Here is a 13,176-nt window from a genome sequence, read left to right as displayed (position 1 = left end):
ACCCAAGGCAAGGTGGGGTCATGGACCTCAGAATAGACCCAGGAGCAGACACTTGTTTCTTATGCCACTTATTTATCTCATTAAACTTTTTCTTCTAGGTGATCATTCCAAAGTTTACACGAAAAATAACTTAGTTTAAGAAAAAAAAAAAAAAAACACTTGGAACTGGATCTCAGATGACTGTTATGGATCTTTTTTTTTTTTTTTTTTTTTTTTGCCGTATGCGGGCCTCTCGCTGTTGTGGCCTCTCCCGTTGCAGAGCACAGGCTCCGGACACACAGGCTCAGCGGCCATGGCTCACGGGCCCAGCCGCTCCACAGCATGTGGGATCTTCCCGGACCAGGGCACGAACCCGTGTCCCCTGCATCGGCAGGCGGACTCAACCACTGCGCCACCAGGGAAACCCACTGTTATGGATTCTTAGTGGGTTAAAATAGACTTAGCTCTAACTTCTCCATGAGTAAAATAATTTTCTGGACGCTATAATAATTAAAAAAAAAAAAAAAATCTCAGAAGTAACCAAACTAGTACTCTGCTCCACAAAGATGTCCACAAAACAAGGATCTTGGGGACTAGGACATAAATGATCCTAAGACCAGATGTCTACTTAGTGTTAAACCCATCTCCAAGGAGGATTAAGTGGATTTGCTGCAGCATTTTTAGGAACTTAATGGTATATGTTATTTTTCCTTTGGGAGAAACGATGTGTCTTCAGTACCTTAAAAGAAATCTGTAACGCAAAAGCAAAAGACTGTTCTGTTTCAAGGTCAATTAAAGTAAGAATCCTTCCAAGACTGGGGCCACACTGCCTAGCCAAACCCAAGCCTGCAGGATTGCTTAACTAGAAGGGGCTTGAAATTCATCCTCCTATCTTCAGTAGGGCCCAAACCTAACTTTACTTGGAAATAATCAATAATATTCCAATAAATAAACAATTGGTAACACATACCAGGTTAGCATGGGGTGCAAAGTTGACCAAATTCGTTGGGCAAAAAAGGTAACTCTCAGGGTTATGCTTGTTTTTAAGTAGAAGTTGATAAATCTTTTTCGTACTGTAACCACAAGAACAGACTCATTCCCTCTCCCGAACTTGGCCATAGCCCTATTAGTCTATCTTCCAAGAATCTTGCCCCCTGTCCTCACTCTGCAACTAATGAGATTTTTTTTTCCTTGCTTAAAATTCTTTAAGGCTTTTGCTTACCCCTAAGAGAAGTACAGAATCGTAGGTGTATCTTCATCTATGTGGTCATCAGTTCTGACACATCCTCTGTGATCTTGCCCTACCAATAGGTCCCAGCTGTAGAGGGTTATTTGCCCTGTTCTTTCTAACCTCCATGCTTTGCCCAGGTTTCCTCTGCGTGCAGGGAATACTCTGGCCCTCTGCGCTCACCTCAAATTCCTCCTTACCTTTCAGGGCTCAGATAAAGAAATCACCTGAGTATTTAGGTCCCCAAAGTACTGTGTATACACTTAAATACAACATAAATGTTTTTAAAAACTGTCTTGTTTGATTTCAAGCCTTGATTATACATCTGTCTCTCCCCAGTAGTTTGAACTTAACTGAGGTCAGTGATTGTTTAATTAATCATTTTATTTCTAGCACATTAAAAATTCCCTAACTCAATAAACATTTAAATTCATTGTGGATGGATTCATGTGCTTTTTTTAGAATAATGATTTCATTATATTTTTTACTATGAAACATGCTATTAGAAAAAGAAATATAAGCAATATAAAAAACTACCAAGTAAAAAAAAAAATTCCAAATTCTACCACCTATAAATTCCCATTGGTAATATCCATCCAGACAGTTTCCTATCAATGACTTAAAATTTTTCTTTTGGTTTTTAAACTTTTATCAAAGTTGTACCTGCACATAGTTTAAAGAGAAAAGCAGCTCTCTGAGGCTTACTATAAAATCAGCCTCCTATTTCCCACTTCCCCAAAGCAACTACATCCCCTTGCTTTGAATTGCTTTCCTGGATACTTACCTCCATATTTCTAACAACATGCTGTTACTGCTGCTTCGTGATTTCCTCTTTTTACAATATTGACTCCCCGCTACTGAAGATGAGAATTTAGCTCCCTTCCTCCCATAGACTTCCACCCCCACCACAAAAACACGTTTTCTATGCCCACTCTCTCAACATAATCACATGGTGATTTGCACTAGCTCTTCAGCTAGTGTTTACATTATTATGACGCTGTCAGTGCTACAGACAGCTGATCTGTGCACATACATGTCATCATCTCTTGATTATTTTTCCTTTCCTTAAAATGTTCTCCTTTCCTGGAGTTAATCATTGTTTTGTTCGTTTGCTTGGTTTTCTGAGTACTTTTCCCTAATTTAGCCTACACTCTACCCCAGTCGTAGAAATTTCCTCTCAATATATTCAAACACCTTAGGTATTCTGTTGACTCAGTCTTCTTGAAGTCTCTTCTGGATCTCTTCTGGATCTCTTCTGGTTGGCTGCTCCGCTGTCATCCTGGGATCTACTTTTCCCATTGTTCTGAGGACGTCTGTACTCATATACTCTCTGGGGTCATTTGTTTCCAGGATCCCATGTCTTGGTTTGCTCCCTTGTTTTGGTAGTACACATGCCTGGGGCTTCCTAGGAAAGGGTGCAAGTGAGGTCAATTTTTTTCAGACCTTGCATGTTGGAAAATGTCTTTATTTTGCCCTCTCATTGGGAGTTAGCCTGGATACTGAAGACTCAAAAGTTGTTTTTTTTTTAATCTCCTAGTTTTTGGTGCTGCTGAAAAGTACAATGCAATTGGATTCTTGATCTTTTGTTTGAATTCTGCTTTTTTCCCCCTTTGAAAGTTTCTAGTCTCCCTCTCTCTCTTCCCCTCCCTCTGTCCCTCTCCAAACCCCCTCTCTCCGAGTGTACTAAAAGTTTTGGGGGGTGTGCTTTGGTGTAAGTCTGCTTTCACTTATCACGCCTGGGTACCCTTTCAGTCTGGGAACACAGGACTACAGCTCTCTGAGAAATGGTCTGGAATTGTTAAACATCCTCAACTGGTTTAGTCTTCTTACCTTTTTTCTTTTATTTATCATCTCTTTGTCTTCCTGCTCACATTTTGGGCAATCACAAATCTCTCTTCCAATCTTCCTGTTGGGTTTTTCACTTTGGCTGTCATGTTTTAATTTCCAAGTAATCTTTTGCTCTAGATATTTTCTTGAAGCATCTTATTCTTATTTCTTGAATACAATATCTAATCTATCTGAGGATACTGATAGTATTCTTCTAATCATTCTTTTCTCTAATCTCTTTTACCTCTGAGTTGGCTTTTATTATTTTAACATGTTTTAGAAGTTTTTCTTAGCTGTCTAATGGTCCTCAGCTGCCCACTGAAACTTAAGAGAAAGGTACCAACAAGTTTTGGGGAGCTCTGTACACTTGTTTGGGATTTATCTATTTGGTTTCCCTCACCTGTGACCTGCTGGGGCCGCTTCCTGGTGGAGTTCCTCATGTCCATGTCTTTAGGTCCTCCCTCCTGTGCTGGTTGAATTCCCTAGAGAAGACGCTTGAAGCTTCTTTCCTGGTGGAATTAACACTGGCTGCCTGTGTTCTCAAATTCAGTTGGGAGATGAAGACTGAAATCATCAGTATTCAGTACATAAACTTTCACTGAGCCTCTTCCCCCGTTTTTAGTATGGATGGTACCCCTGCCTCCCACTTTACCTGCTGCCCTCCAGTCCAGAGACCCCTGTTATACCATCTCCAGAGAACAGACCTCCAGCTTCTGCCTGAGTTGGCAAAGGAGATTGTCCAGTTGAGGGAATTGGAGAGGAGGTCTGAGGCCAACTGCTTCTTAGGCTCCCCACTAACCTTTTACCCCCTCTTCACCCCTACTTCTGAAGGCACCCAACGCTGACAATTCTTGGGCCTTTTGGGAGCTTCAGTGTATACACTGCGTTGTTCCTTTGGCTTTTCTCCACACCAGGTCAGGATGCAGCTTTCCTGGGTCTTCTGGTTCAGTTTACTATTTATCCATCTGTTTTTCGGCTTCTGAAAAGTTGTTGCTGTTGTCTTCTCTCCATTCCCTTCATCCTTTATCAGTATTGCCTTTTTTCAATCCCTTTACTGTCATTTTAGTGGAGTTTCAGGAGGCTGATGCTTGGCATTCAACCTGCCAGCTTCCACCAGACATCCCATGGGCTTTAGCCTTAAAGTCCCCTGGTAGGGGACGCCACCCACGTTCTGGCCACTCCTAGCAATGTGAGCCCTCTCACTCAGTCTCTCTGGCTTGAAGTTTTTTGAAGGGAAGGAGCTGAGACTGAAGCAGGAGTACTTTGTGGTGGCTGCTACCTTGCAAGATGTCATCCGACGTTTCAAAGCCTCTAAGTTTGGGTCCAGCAGGAGTGCCAGAACTGCGTTTGATGCCTTCCCAGATCAGGCGAGTATTCAGCCTGAACGCAGGTGGGAACAACTGAGGGCATCAGGACTTCCATCAGATTTACTTCTCTGTCTCCATGCTAAAAAAAAAATCTGAGTGTCTATATACCAATCAGAAACAGACTCACAGACAGAAAACAAGCTTGTGGTTACCAAAGGGGGTGGAGGGAGGCAAACTAGGAGTATGGGATTAACAGATACACACTGCTATACATAAAATAGATAAGCAACAAGGATTTCCTGTGTAGCACAGGAAATTTACTTACCTATAATGGAAAATAATCTGAGAATATTTATATATAACTGAATCACTATGCTGTACACCTGAAACTAACACAATATTTTAAATCAACTATACTTCAATTAAAAAATAAAACCGAGTAGCTACAGTATACTTAAAGCCTCCCATAGAGGGCAGACGTTCTGTTTGGTGCACGTATGAGGCATGGATGAGAACAAGGGCCTGGGCCGTTGGTGACCTTCACGTCGGTTTTCCCCTCGCAGGTTGCCATCCAGCTGAATGACACTCACCCTGCGCTCGCCATCCCTGAGCTGATGCGGATTTTTGTGGACATTGAAAAATTGCCCTGGTCCAAGGTCCGGATGCTTTGGCTTCTTTTTCCTTTGACTGGCCAGAATATCTGTGCTTAAGAGATTCTGCCCAAAGCGCCTTTCACAGTTTTTCAAAATAAGTCACTGTTGCTAACTTCCAACAGTTAAAGGTAAACTTTGCCCTGGCGCTGACATGTCTCGGCTCTTACTGCTTTACAGGGAGTAAGACTAAGAAATAAATAAACACATTGCTAATGGGACACAGCTCAGTGGCTATATTAAGGCTTATATTGTGTTTGCCATTTTTGTGTCTAAAAGGATTCGAAATTAAACTCTCTAGCCTCAGACTACAGCTAACTGAAGGTGTCTCCATCGATTTTAAACATACTTGGTACTTAGAACATTACTGAAGTTTTATTCCTCAAGTTTTGTTTGTTTAACAAATGAAAGACAAGTTAGGATACTAGAGAAGATTTATCAGCATATGCTGTCCTAAATTTTATCAGACAATTTACTGCTTTTCCTCCCCCCCCCCAAAAAAAAACATGTTCCCATTACCTGGACCATTCAGGAACCTAGCGGAATTGTGTCTAACTGTATACATGCAGATAGAATTGTCCTGTTGCTGACGGGCAGGAGTTGAGGAAGTGTTTGGCCTGCAGGATGGGGCACACCTGCAGGCCGCCTTTCCTGCAGAGGCAAGCACTGAGCCCCCCTCTCCCCACAGGCATGGGAGATCACCCAGAAGACCTTTGCCTACACCAACCATACAGTGCTCCCGGAAGCCCTGGAGCGCTGGCCTGTAGAGCTGGTGGAAAAGCTGCTTCCTCGACATTTGCAAATCATTTACGAGATGAATCAAAAGCATTTAGATGTAAGTCACTTTGACAGATTCATAACCCTTTTGAGAAGGAGGTCTAGAGATGTTAAGGGTGGCTGCAGTCTTCCCTCTTACCAAACCTGAGGCCCAAACATCTTTCAGTCATTGATACATCAAAAGCACTCAAGTCTGGGTGGGGCTCTGTTAATGACATCCTTTTGAAAATACTAACCTGGAGGGATGGCATCTCCCTAGGCATCTTCACTCCTCTCTGTGGGAGTGAAGTTTTACCTTTGCTCCATCAAAGGTTTTGGTTGGGAAGTGAATGACGTTATCCCAGGGTTGCTGGAAACCTGAGTGACCAGTAAGGCCTTTCTCTTCCTTTGCCTAGAAAATTGCCGCCTTGTTTCCTAAAGATGTCGACCGCCTGAGAAGGATGTCTCTGATAGAAGAGGAAGGAGGCAAAAGGATCAACATGGCCCATCTCTGCATTGTGGGCTCCCATGCTGTGAACGGCGTGGCTAAAATTCACTCAGACATCGTGAAGAACCAAGTGTGAGCCTCCACCCCTGTCGCAGTGGGTCTCACATTGCTCAGGAATAGAGCGGTGCTAGCGAATGCAGGGTTGCGGTTGGAGATGAGGAAAGGCCCCGTTAAATATTTAAAAGTAATGTCTTCTATACAAAGAACCCTTCTCTAAAAGGAAAAGGCCTTCCTCTCTGAACAGTCCTAATTCTAGACTTACAAGAAAAAAAACAAAACTCTTCTGCTCAAAAGCCTGATATATATGTCAGTGCCAGGGAATCATATGAAGGCCATTAGATTGGATTTTTTCTTGCAATTATTTTGAATTGCAAATGGATTTCTATTTAGAATGACACCCATAGCTGCTGTTAGCCCCTCTCTCCACTTTTATTTAACCTTTCTAAGCCTACACTCTGCTCCTTAGATCTAACCCTGAACTTCATCCAGCATGCGGGAACCTGCCGTTCCAGCCACGTTTAGTGATGTGTCTCTTCCATCTCCAGATTCAAGGACTTCAGTGAGCTAGAGCCAGACAAGTTTCAGAATAAAACCAATGGGATCACTCCAAGGCGCTGGCTGTTACTCTGCAACCCAGGACTGGCAGAGTTAATAGCAGAGGTAACCGGGAAGTGCCGAGGGAAAGGGGGTTTCTGACTAGAATTCAAGAGGCAGGGAGTGCGCTTATAACTTGCAAATCCAGTCTGCAGCAGGGCCTGCTTCACCCCCAAGCCAGTGGCCTGTGCAACCCCACAGGGCTCCGCACTGGTTTCGTTCTCCGCTGTAGCCAGCTTGAAATTCTGAATTTCAGAACAGAGAGACCCCACGCATTACGTAGCTGGCCCTGGTGAACAGTGCTCATATGACACACAGATGGTACCCCTGTTTAATAAAAGAGGATAACAGAGGTCCTCTAACAGGACCTTTGTTTGTCCTCTAATAGTAACTAGTAGAACCTGGGTTATTTGTCACCCTTTTTAGGTAGATTTCCTGTTTTTAACACTTAATACCACTGAAGGTATAGCAAGTGTTCTTCCCACACGGCGTTTTCAGCATCTCCTGTGAATGAAGCCATTCTGCGTGCTGTGGGGTGCGAGTGTTAGGGGCGTGTGAGCCCTTGCCACAGACTGACAGAAACTGCTCATGTCGGCTTGACTGCCTTCCCTGATTCGAGTCACCTTTTCCTTTAAACTGAAAGAAAATCGGGGAGGACTGTGTGAAGGACTTGAGCCAGCTGACGAAGCTGAACAGCTTCCTGGGCGACGACATCTTCCTCCGGGAGATTTCCAACGTGAAGCAGGTGAGGCTTCCCGGTGTGGATGCTTTGCCCAGCGGCACTTGCTTGGAGGGTTCATGCCCCACTCTTTAAAAACAGACCACCCACCCAATGCTTCTGAGTCCAAAGGGCTCTGGCCCCATGCACTGTCTCAACAGGAGAACAAGCTGAAGTTTTCTCAGTTCCTGGAGAAGGAGTACAAAGTGAAGATCAACCCATCCTCCATGTTTGATGTGCAGGTGAAGAGGATCCATGAGTACAAGCGGCAGCTCCTGAACTGCCTGCATGTGGTCACCATGTACAACCGTGAGTCAGCCCTGCAGCCCCCGACCAGCCCCCAGAGGTGGAGCTCTCACCACCCTGGCCATCCACCGTCTTCCGTTCCATCCCCTTCTCCATCTTTTGCAGGCATTAAGAAAGACCCGAAGAAGCTATTCGTGCCCAGAACAGTTATAATCGGTGGCAAAGTAAGTTGCTTCTCTTCCCTGGGTACTTGGGGGCTCTTGTCTCTTTTGCCGTTTCTCCACTTCATCATGCCTGCATTCTGTCATGTGTCCACACCCTTCCCCAAGGCTGCCCCAGGATATCACATGGCCAAACTGATCATAAAGCTGATCACTTCAGTGGCAGAGGTGGTGAACAATGACCCCATGGTTGGAAGCAAGTTGAAACTCATCTTCCTGGAGAACTACAGAGTGTCTCTTGCTGAAAAAGGTAGTGCTGTCCTCACAAACCATGCGGGGCCAGGGCACATGCTAGGGATGGATTACACGTTATAGAAAAATGGAGCAGCTGACCTCGGGAGCCAGTGACTTAGGATAGAAGGTGTCACTCTTAGGCAGAATATGACCCTAAGCTAAGAATATTTAAGGTGACCCAGCTGACACTGAGATGACTGTCCCCAGACTCCACATCAGAGGTTACATCTGCAAGCACATTTTCCTCTCAGCTGCTCAGGGCTGGGTGTTGGAGGAGGTGGCCCTGAGGTATTGGTAAAGTACAGACCGTGCTCTACAAAAGAAAAAAAGATCTTCAGTTCCCAGTCCCAGTTCTGCAATAGAACACCAGTGCCCCAATCCCCGGATATTCCTCTGGTCACTCCATGGAAAGAAGGGCTGTCATTTGTTCATGTGGCAGCAGGGAATGAGGGCAGATGTCAGGCTGCCAAAGCCCTAGGCTTAGACGTGCCTCAGACAGGCGCTCAGAGCAGGCGTGGAGTTCCCATGTGGGGACAGGCAGACTGGCAAGAAGCCAACATCCCTTTCTTTTCTTATTGCATCACAAAGCACCACCCACATGCAAATGCCAACTGTGTGTTTGCCCTTTTCCCAAATTGAAAAGGGACCTTTCTCTTTCTGAGGTGTTTTTGGGTCCTCTGATGTTACAATTTAAGAACTGTCTGCATAAAGAAAAAAAGAGCCAGGTTTTTATGGGCACAAATGAAGGTATGTCTAATCCACAAATAAGCTCTCAAAGTAAAGCTCTCAAAGTAAAGCAGGTCCTGTGCTTTGTAGTGGAGGCAACGGAGGGATGCTGCAGGCAGCAGGAACTTCTGTGTCAATCAGACTGAAAGGTCTGCCCTGGGCACACCTCAGTTGCCTGTGGCTTATTTCCCTGCAGTGAAAGTGGAAGGAAGGTGGTAAGGAGTGGAAGGAATGGCACAATCCAGTTTCCTCAGATTGCAAAAGAGGGGTCAGGGAAGATTCTGAATTTTAAGGATCAAGAAAGAGAAGTTTAGGTACATTTTATAAAGTTATAAAATAGAAGAAATAAAACCATAACAAAAACTGAAAGGAAGAAGGAGGAGAAGAGAAATGTAAGGTTGATAAAAAATTAATCAGCCCATCCAAGAAAGAAATGGAAAATTTTATTTGAGCCAAATTGAGGATTATAAACCAGGAACAGCAGATCAGAAAGTTCCAAGAACTGTTCCACCCATTAGAAGTCAAAGCAGTTATATAAGTTTTTTGAGACAGGGGGCTCTACATTAAATGCTGTATTGTTGACAGTTTACACAATCCAGATCTTCAGGTACAAAGTGGTGGGTCATTGTGACCCCTTACAAGATCAAGAAGGAATGTTATCTTTTAAGGAGTTGTCTTGTTGGTGCCAGGAGAACGTTGCTCTTTATGGCTGAGTAGATATTTCTGCCGATGGGGAGGTTTGGTCCATGCCTAATGCAGATACACAATGCACAGAAGGGAGAGAGGAGGCCAAAGGGCAGAGAAAAATGTTCATGTTTAACTTTTTCTTGTCTTGCCATAAAATAGGAATTTTATTTCACAGTAGTGTCAACTTTTATAGCAGAGAGTCAATAGATGCTCTTTAAAGTTTATAGACCAAGGAAGAGTAGTGTAAGCATAGAGTTATTTAGCACTGTGGCCATAATCACCAAGAAGCACATCAGAAAGGGGCAAAAGTGGTTGCCAGAGTCAAGGGGAAGAGTGAGATCCATCCTACACCATTTGAATGTTTATCTTGATGTACACATACTACTTTAATGATTAGAACAGGCCAGCTAGGTGAATGCTTGGATACCGTACAAGCGGATCCAGAGAGACAGGATCACTAATTCTATCACTAATGCCTTGCTTGCAGTCATTCCAGCCGCAGATCTGTCGGAGCAGATTTCTACCGCAGGCACCGAAGCCTCGGGGACAGGCAATATGAAGTTCATGCTGAACGGGGCCCTGACTATCGGGACCATGGATGGGGCCAATGTGGAAATGGCCGAGGAAGCCGGGGAAGAGAACCTGTTCATCTTTGGCATGAGAATAGAGGACGTGGCTGCTTTGGACAAGAAAGGGTGAGAGAGCACTCCTGCTTGTTGAGCAGGTATCCCCCCAGGAGGGTACCTGCCCACCCAGGTGTCCCATTGAGGCAGGTCCCATGAGAGTGACAGCAGAACATCTCCCATGAGTCAGGGGACCCTCCTGACCACAGATTAGTCTTGTTACACGCAGCAAGTGAAAGTGAAAGGAGCTTGGGCACAGGTGCATGGGCTCGTTGCTATTTGTTATCAGCCATGACAGAGCTGGCCTCATGAGCTATTCACTTCTCCACATCTGTGATCTTTACTTTGATCAAAACACTGAACCAGTGTGTAGTTGAAGTTTTTGCCTATTAATTAAACCATCTAGTGTTCCTTTAAGACCTCAAAGAGATGGACTAAAATGTGGTAGATGATAGGCCTGGTTGTATAGAAGCACCCAAAATACTTGTTCCACTTAATACCTGGATAGGTTTATTAACCTGGATTCAAATAAGAAGTAAAGAAAGATGCTGCTCAAAGGAACCACAGCAATCACAAAATCTGGAGGGTGTCAAATATACTTCCCAACCCTTGGAAGTAAATTTTTGTTCAGTAGCAACAAATTTGGGAATCTGTGGGACCAAAGAGCAACTGTCGGAGACCTCCCTGGTGGTCCAGTGGTAAAGAATCCGCCTTACAATGCAGGGGATGCGGGTTCGATCCCTGGTCAGGGGACTAAGATCCCACATGCTGTGGGGCAACTAAGCCCGCGCGCCACAACTGCTGAGCCCGTGTGCTGCAAACTACAGAGACCACGAGCTCTGGAACCCGTGCGCCACAACTATAGAGTCCAAGCGCCCTGGAGCCTGCACACCACAGCTAGAGAAGAGAAAACCCGCCGCCACACTAGAGAGAAGCCCACAGGCCACAATGAAAGATCCCACGTGCTGCAACTAAGAGCCGACGCAGCCAAAAATAAAGAAAGAAAGAAATAATAAATCTTTTTTTAAAAAAGCAACTGTACGATGCTTGTTTAGAGCCATAAAGCCTGCTTTGAAATGAATCTTACTGTATTTTACCGGATTAGACTATTGCTCTGTGACTAGGATTTTTATTATCTACTGTCCTTAGTGTCTTTGGTTACAAGGAACTAATCAAATTTAGTTGGGAAAAAAGATGTTAGGATCTAGTTAAGTATTATTTATACCCTGTTGAACTCTATAATGACTTTATAAATACCATATTTCTGAATGCGTTTTTCACAGCTAATGTAGCGTCCAGTGTGTCATTAACAAACATTAACAGAACCTTTTCTTATCCCCTGCCCCGACCCTACAGGTATAAGGCAAAAGAATATTACGAGGCACTTCCAGAGCTAAAGCTGGCCATCGATCAAATTGACAAGGGCTTCTTTTCTCCCAAGCAGCCTGACCTCTTCAAAGACTTAGTCAACATGCTATTTTATCATGACAGGTGAGTTCCCACAAGAAGATGGTGCTGTTTGGGCCGTGGAAAGGGGATGAGAATATCTTAAACCAACTGCAACACATGTAGATTAGCATAGATCTGTGATCTGATAAGCTAACGTAGACTTGGAAAGGAAAATTAGATATTCTCCACTAACAATGCAAGGAGAAGACTTAAGAATAAGACCCACAAGTTTGGTATTCTTTTTCTCTTTCCACGGGTGTACCCAACTTTCAGATGCATCCGTGTGATAACATTCTCACGTGTGGGAAGAAAGGTTGAGGGCTGGTTGAAACCCTTGTGAATAGAAGTGTCAGATTGGTAAGCCAGCAGTGCCTGACATTAAGCAAAAGCGAATTTTGAATGGAATCTTAGCACACATCTATTAATGAAGCTTTTTGTCTTTTCCTTCTAATCACAAAAAAAGGTTTAAAGTTTTTGCAGACTATGAAGCCTACGTCAAGTGTCAAGAAAAAGTCAGTCAGCTGTACATGGTGAGTACATGGCCGAGACTTACAAAGGAAACCAGTTTACGGTTCATTAAAATTTTGGTTTCTTTTTATTAAATCTAAATAACAGGGCCCCACCAACCAATCAGAAATGGGAAGTGAGGCAGCTCTTTAGGTTTTTCAGATCAAAACTTGACTGTTCCCGAATTCAGGCAAAGGTTGGCATTTGACATTTCAGTTGCAGTTGTAGGTTTTTTAATATCCAAGTAAAAAGTCACAAATAATTCAATATTTATTGAGCACCCACCATGCAGCAGGCATATCCTAGAGACTAAGAGTATAAAGCGAAATTAAATACTCACTTTACCCACTCATTTATTCAACAGAGAGGCACTGGGGCATTGGGTGCCTCCATGGCAGGCACCATGTTGGGCACTGAGGCCCCAGCATGGACAAAGCCAAGGCCCCTCCAGGAGCCTATTTAGGGCCAGGGCCCTTAAACAGAAGTGCATCAGAATCACCAAGCAGTTTTCTCAAAGTACAGATGCCCACCGCCTTCTAAGAGATTCTGACCCAGTAGTGGGTGGGACCACCATCAGCATTTGAAAAATCTGCTAAATTGCCCGGAGATGGAAACAACCTAGGTGTCCATCATCGGATGAATGGATAAAGAAGATGTGGCACATATATACAATGGAATATTACTCAGCCATAAAAAGAAACGAAATTGAGCTATTCGTAATGAGGTGGATAGACCTAGAGTCTGTCATACAGAGTGAAGTAAGTCAGAAAGAGAAAGACAAATACCGTATGCTAACACATATATATGGAATTTAAGGAAAAAAAAATGTCATGAAGAACCTAGGGGTAAGACAGTAATAAAGACACAGACCTACCAGAGAATGGACTTGAGGATATGGGGAGGGGGAAGGGTAAGC

The 13,176-nt window shown here is 44.0% G+C and overlaps 1 protein-coding gene across 3 annotated transcripts in view; it reads left to right on the top strand.

Moving 5' to 3' along the window:
- Positions 1-13,176, top strand: part of PYGL (glycogen phosphorylase L) — a 52,599-nt gene that overhangs the window by 23,956 nt on the left and 15,467 nt on the right. For 2 of the 3 annotated variants that reach the window (XM_029237951.1, XM_029237954.1), the window contains exons 8-19: positions 4,258-4,401; positions 4,905-4,997; positions 5,680-5,826; positions 6,164-6,327; positions 6,801-6,915; positions 7,493-7,594; positions 7,729-7,876; positions 7,979-8,037; positions 8,143-8,284; positions 10,169-10,376; positions 11,661-11,795; positions 12,217-12,283. In XM_029237951.1, coding sequence (XP_029093784.1) covers positions 4,258-4,401; positions 4,905-4,997; positions 5,680-5,826; positions 6,164-6,327; positions 6,801-6,915; positions 7,493-7,594; positions 7,729-7,876; positions 7,979-8,037; positions 8,143-8,284; positions 10,169-10,376; positions 11,661-11,795; positions 12,217-12,283 — 1,524 coding nt within the window. The remainder of the gene's footprint in view (positions 1-4,257; positions 4,402-4,904; positions 4,998-5,679; positions 5,827-6,163; positions 6,328-6,800; positions 6,916-7,492; positions 7,595-7,728; positions 7,877-7,978; positions 8,038-8,142; positions 8,285-10,168; positions 10,377-11,660; positions 11,796-12,216; positions 12,284-13,176) is intronic. The other variant, XM_029237953.1, reaches the window with a different exon arrangement.

The sequence above is a fragment of the Monodon monoceros genome, unplaced genomic scaffold (assembly GCF_005190385.1).
Source record: "Monodon monoceros isolate NGI ecotype Baffin Bay Population unplaced genomic scaffold, NGI_Narwhal_1 Super_Scaffold_21, whole genome shotgun sequence".
Taxonomy (NCBI): domain Eukaryota; kingdom Metazoa; phylum Chordata; class Mammalia; order Artiodactyla; family Monodontidae; genus Monodon; species Monodon monoceros.
This window is presented reverse-complemented; position numbering and strand designations above follow the sequence as displayed.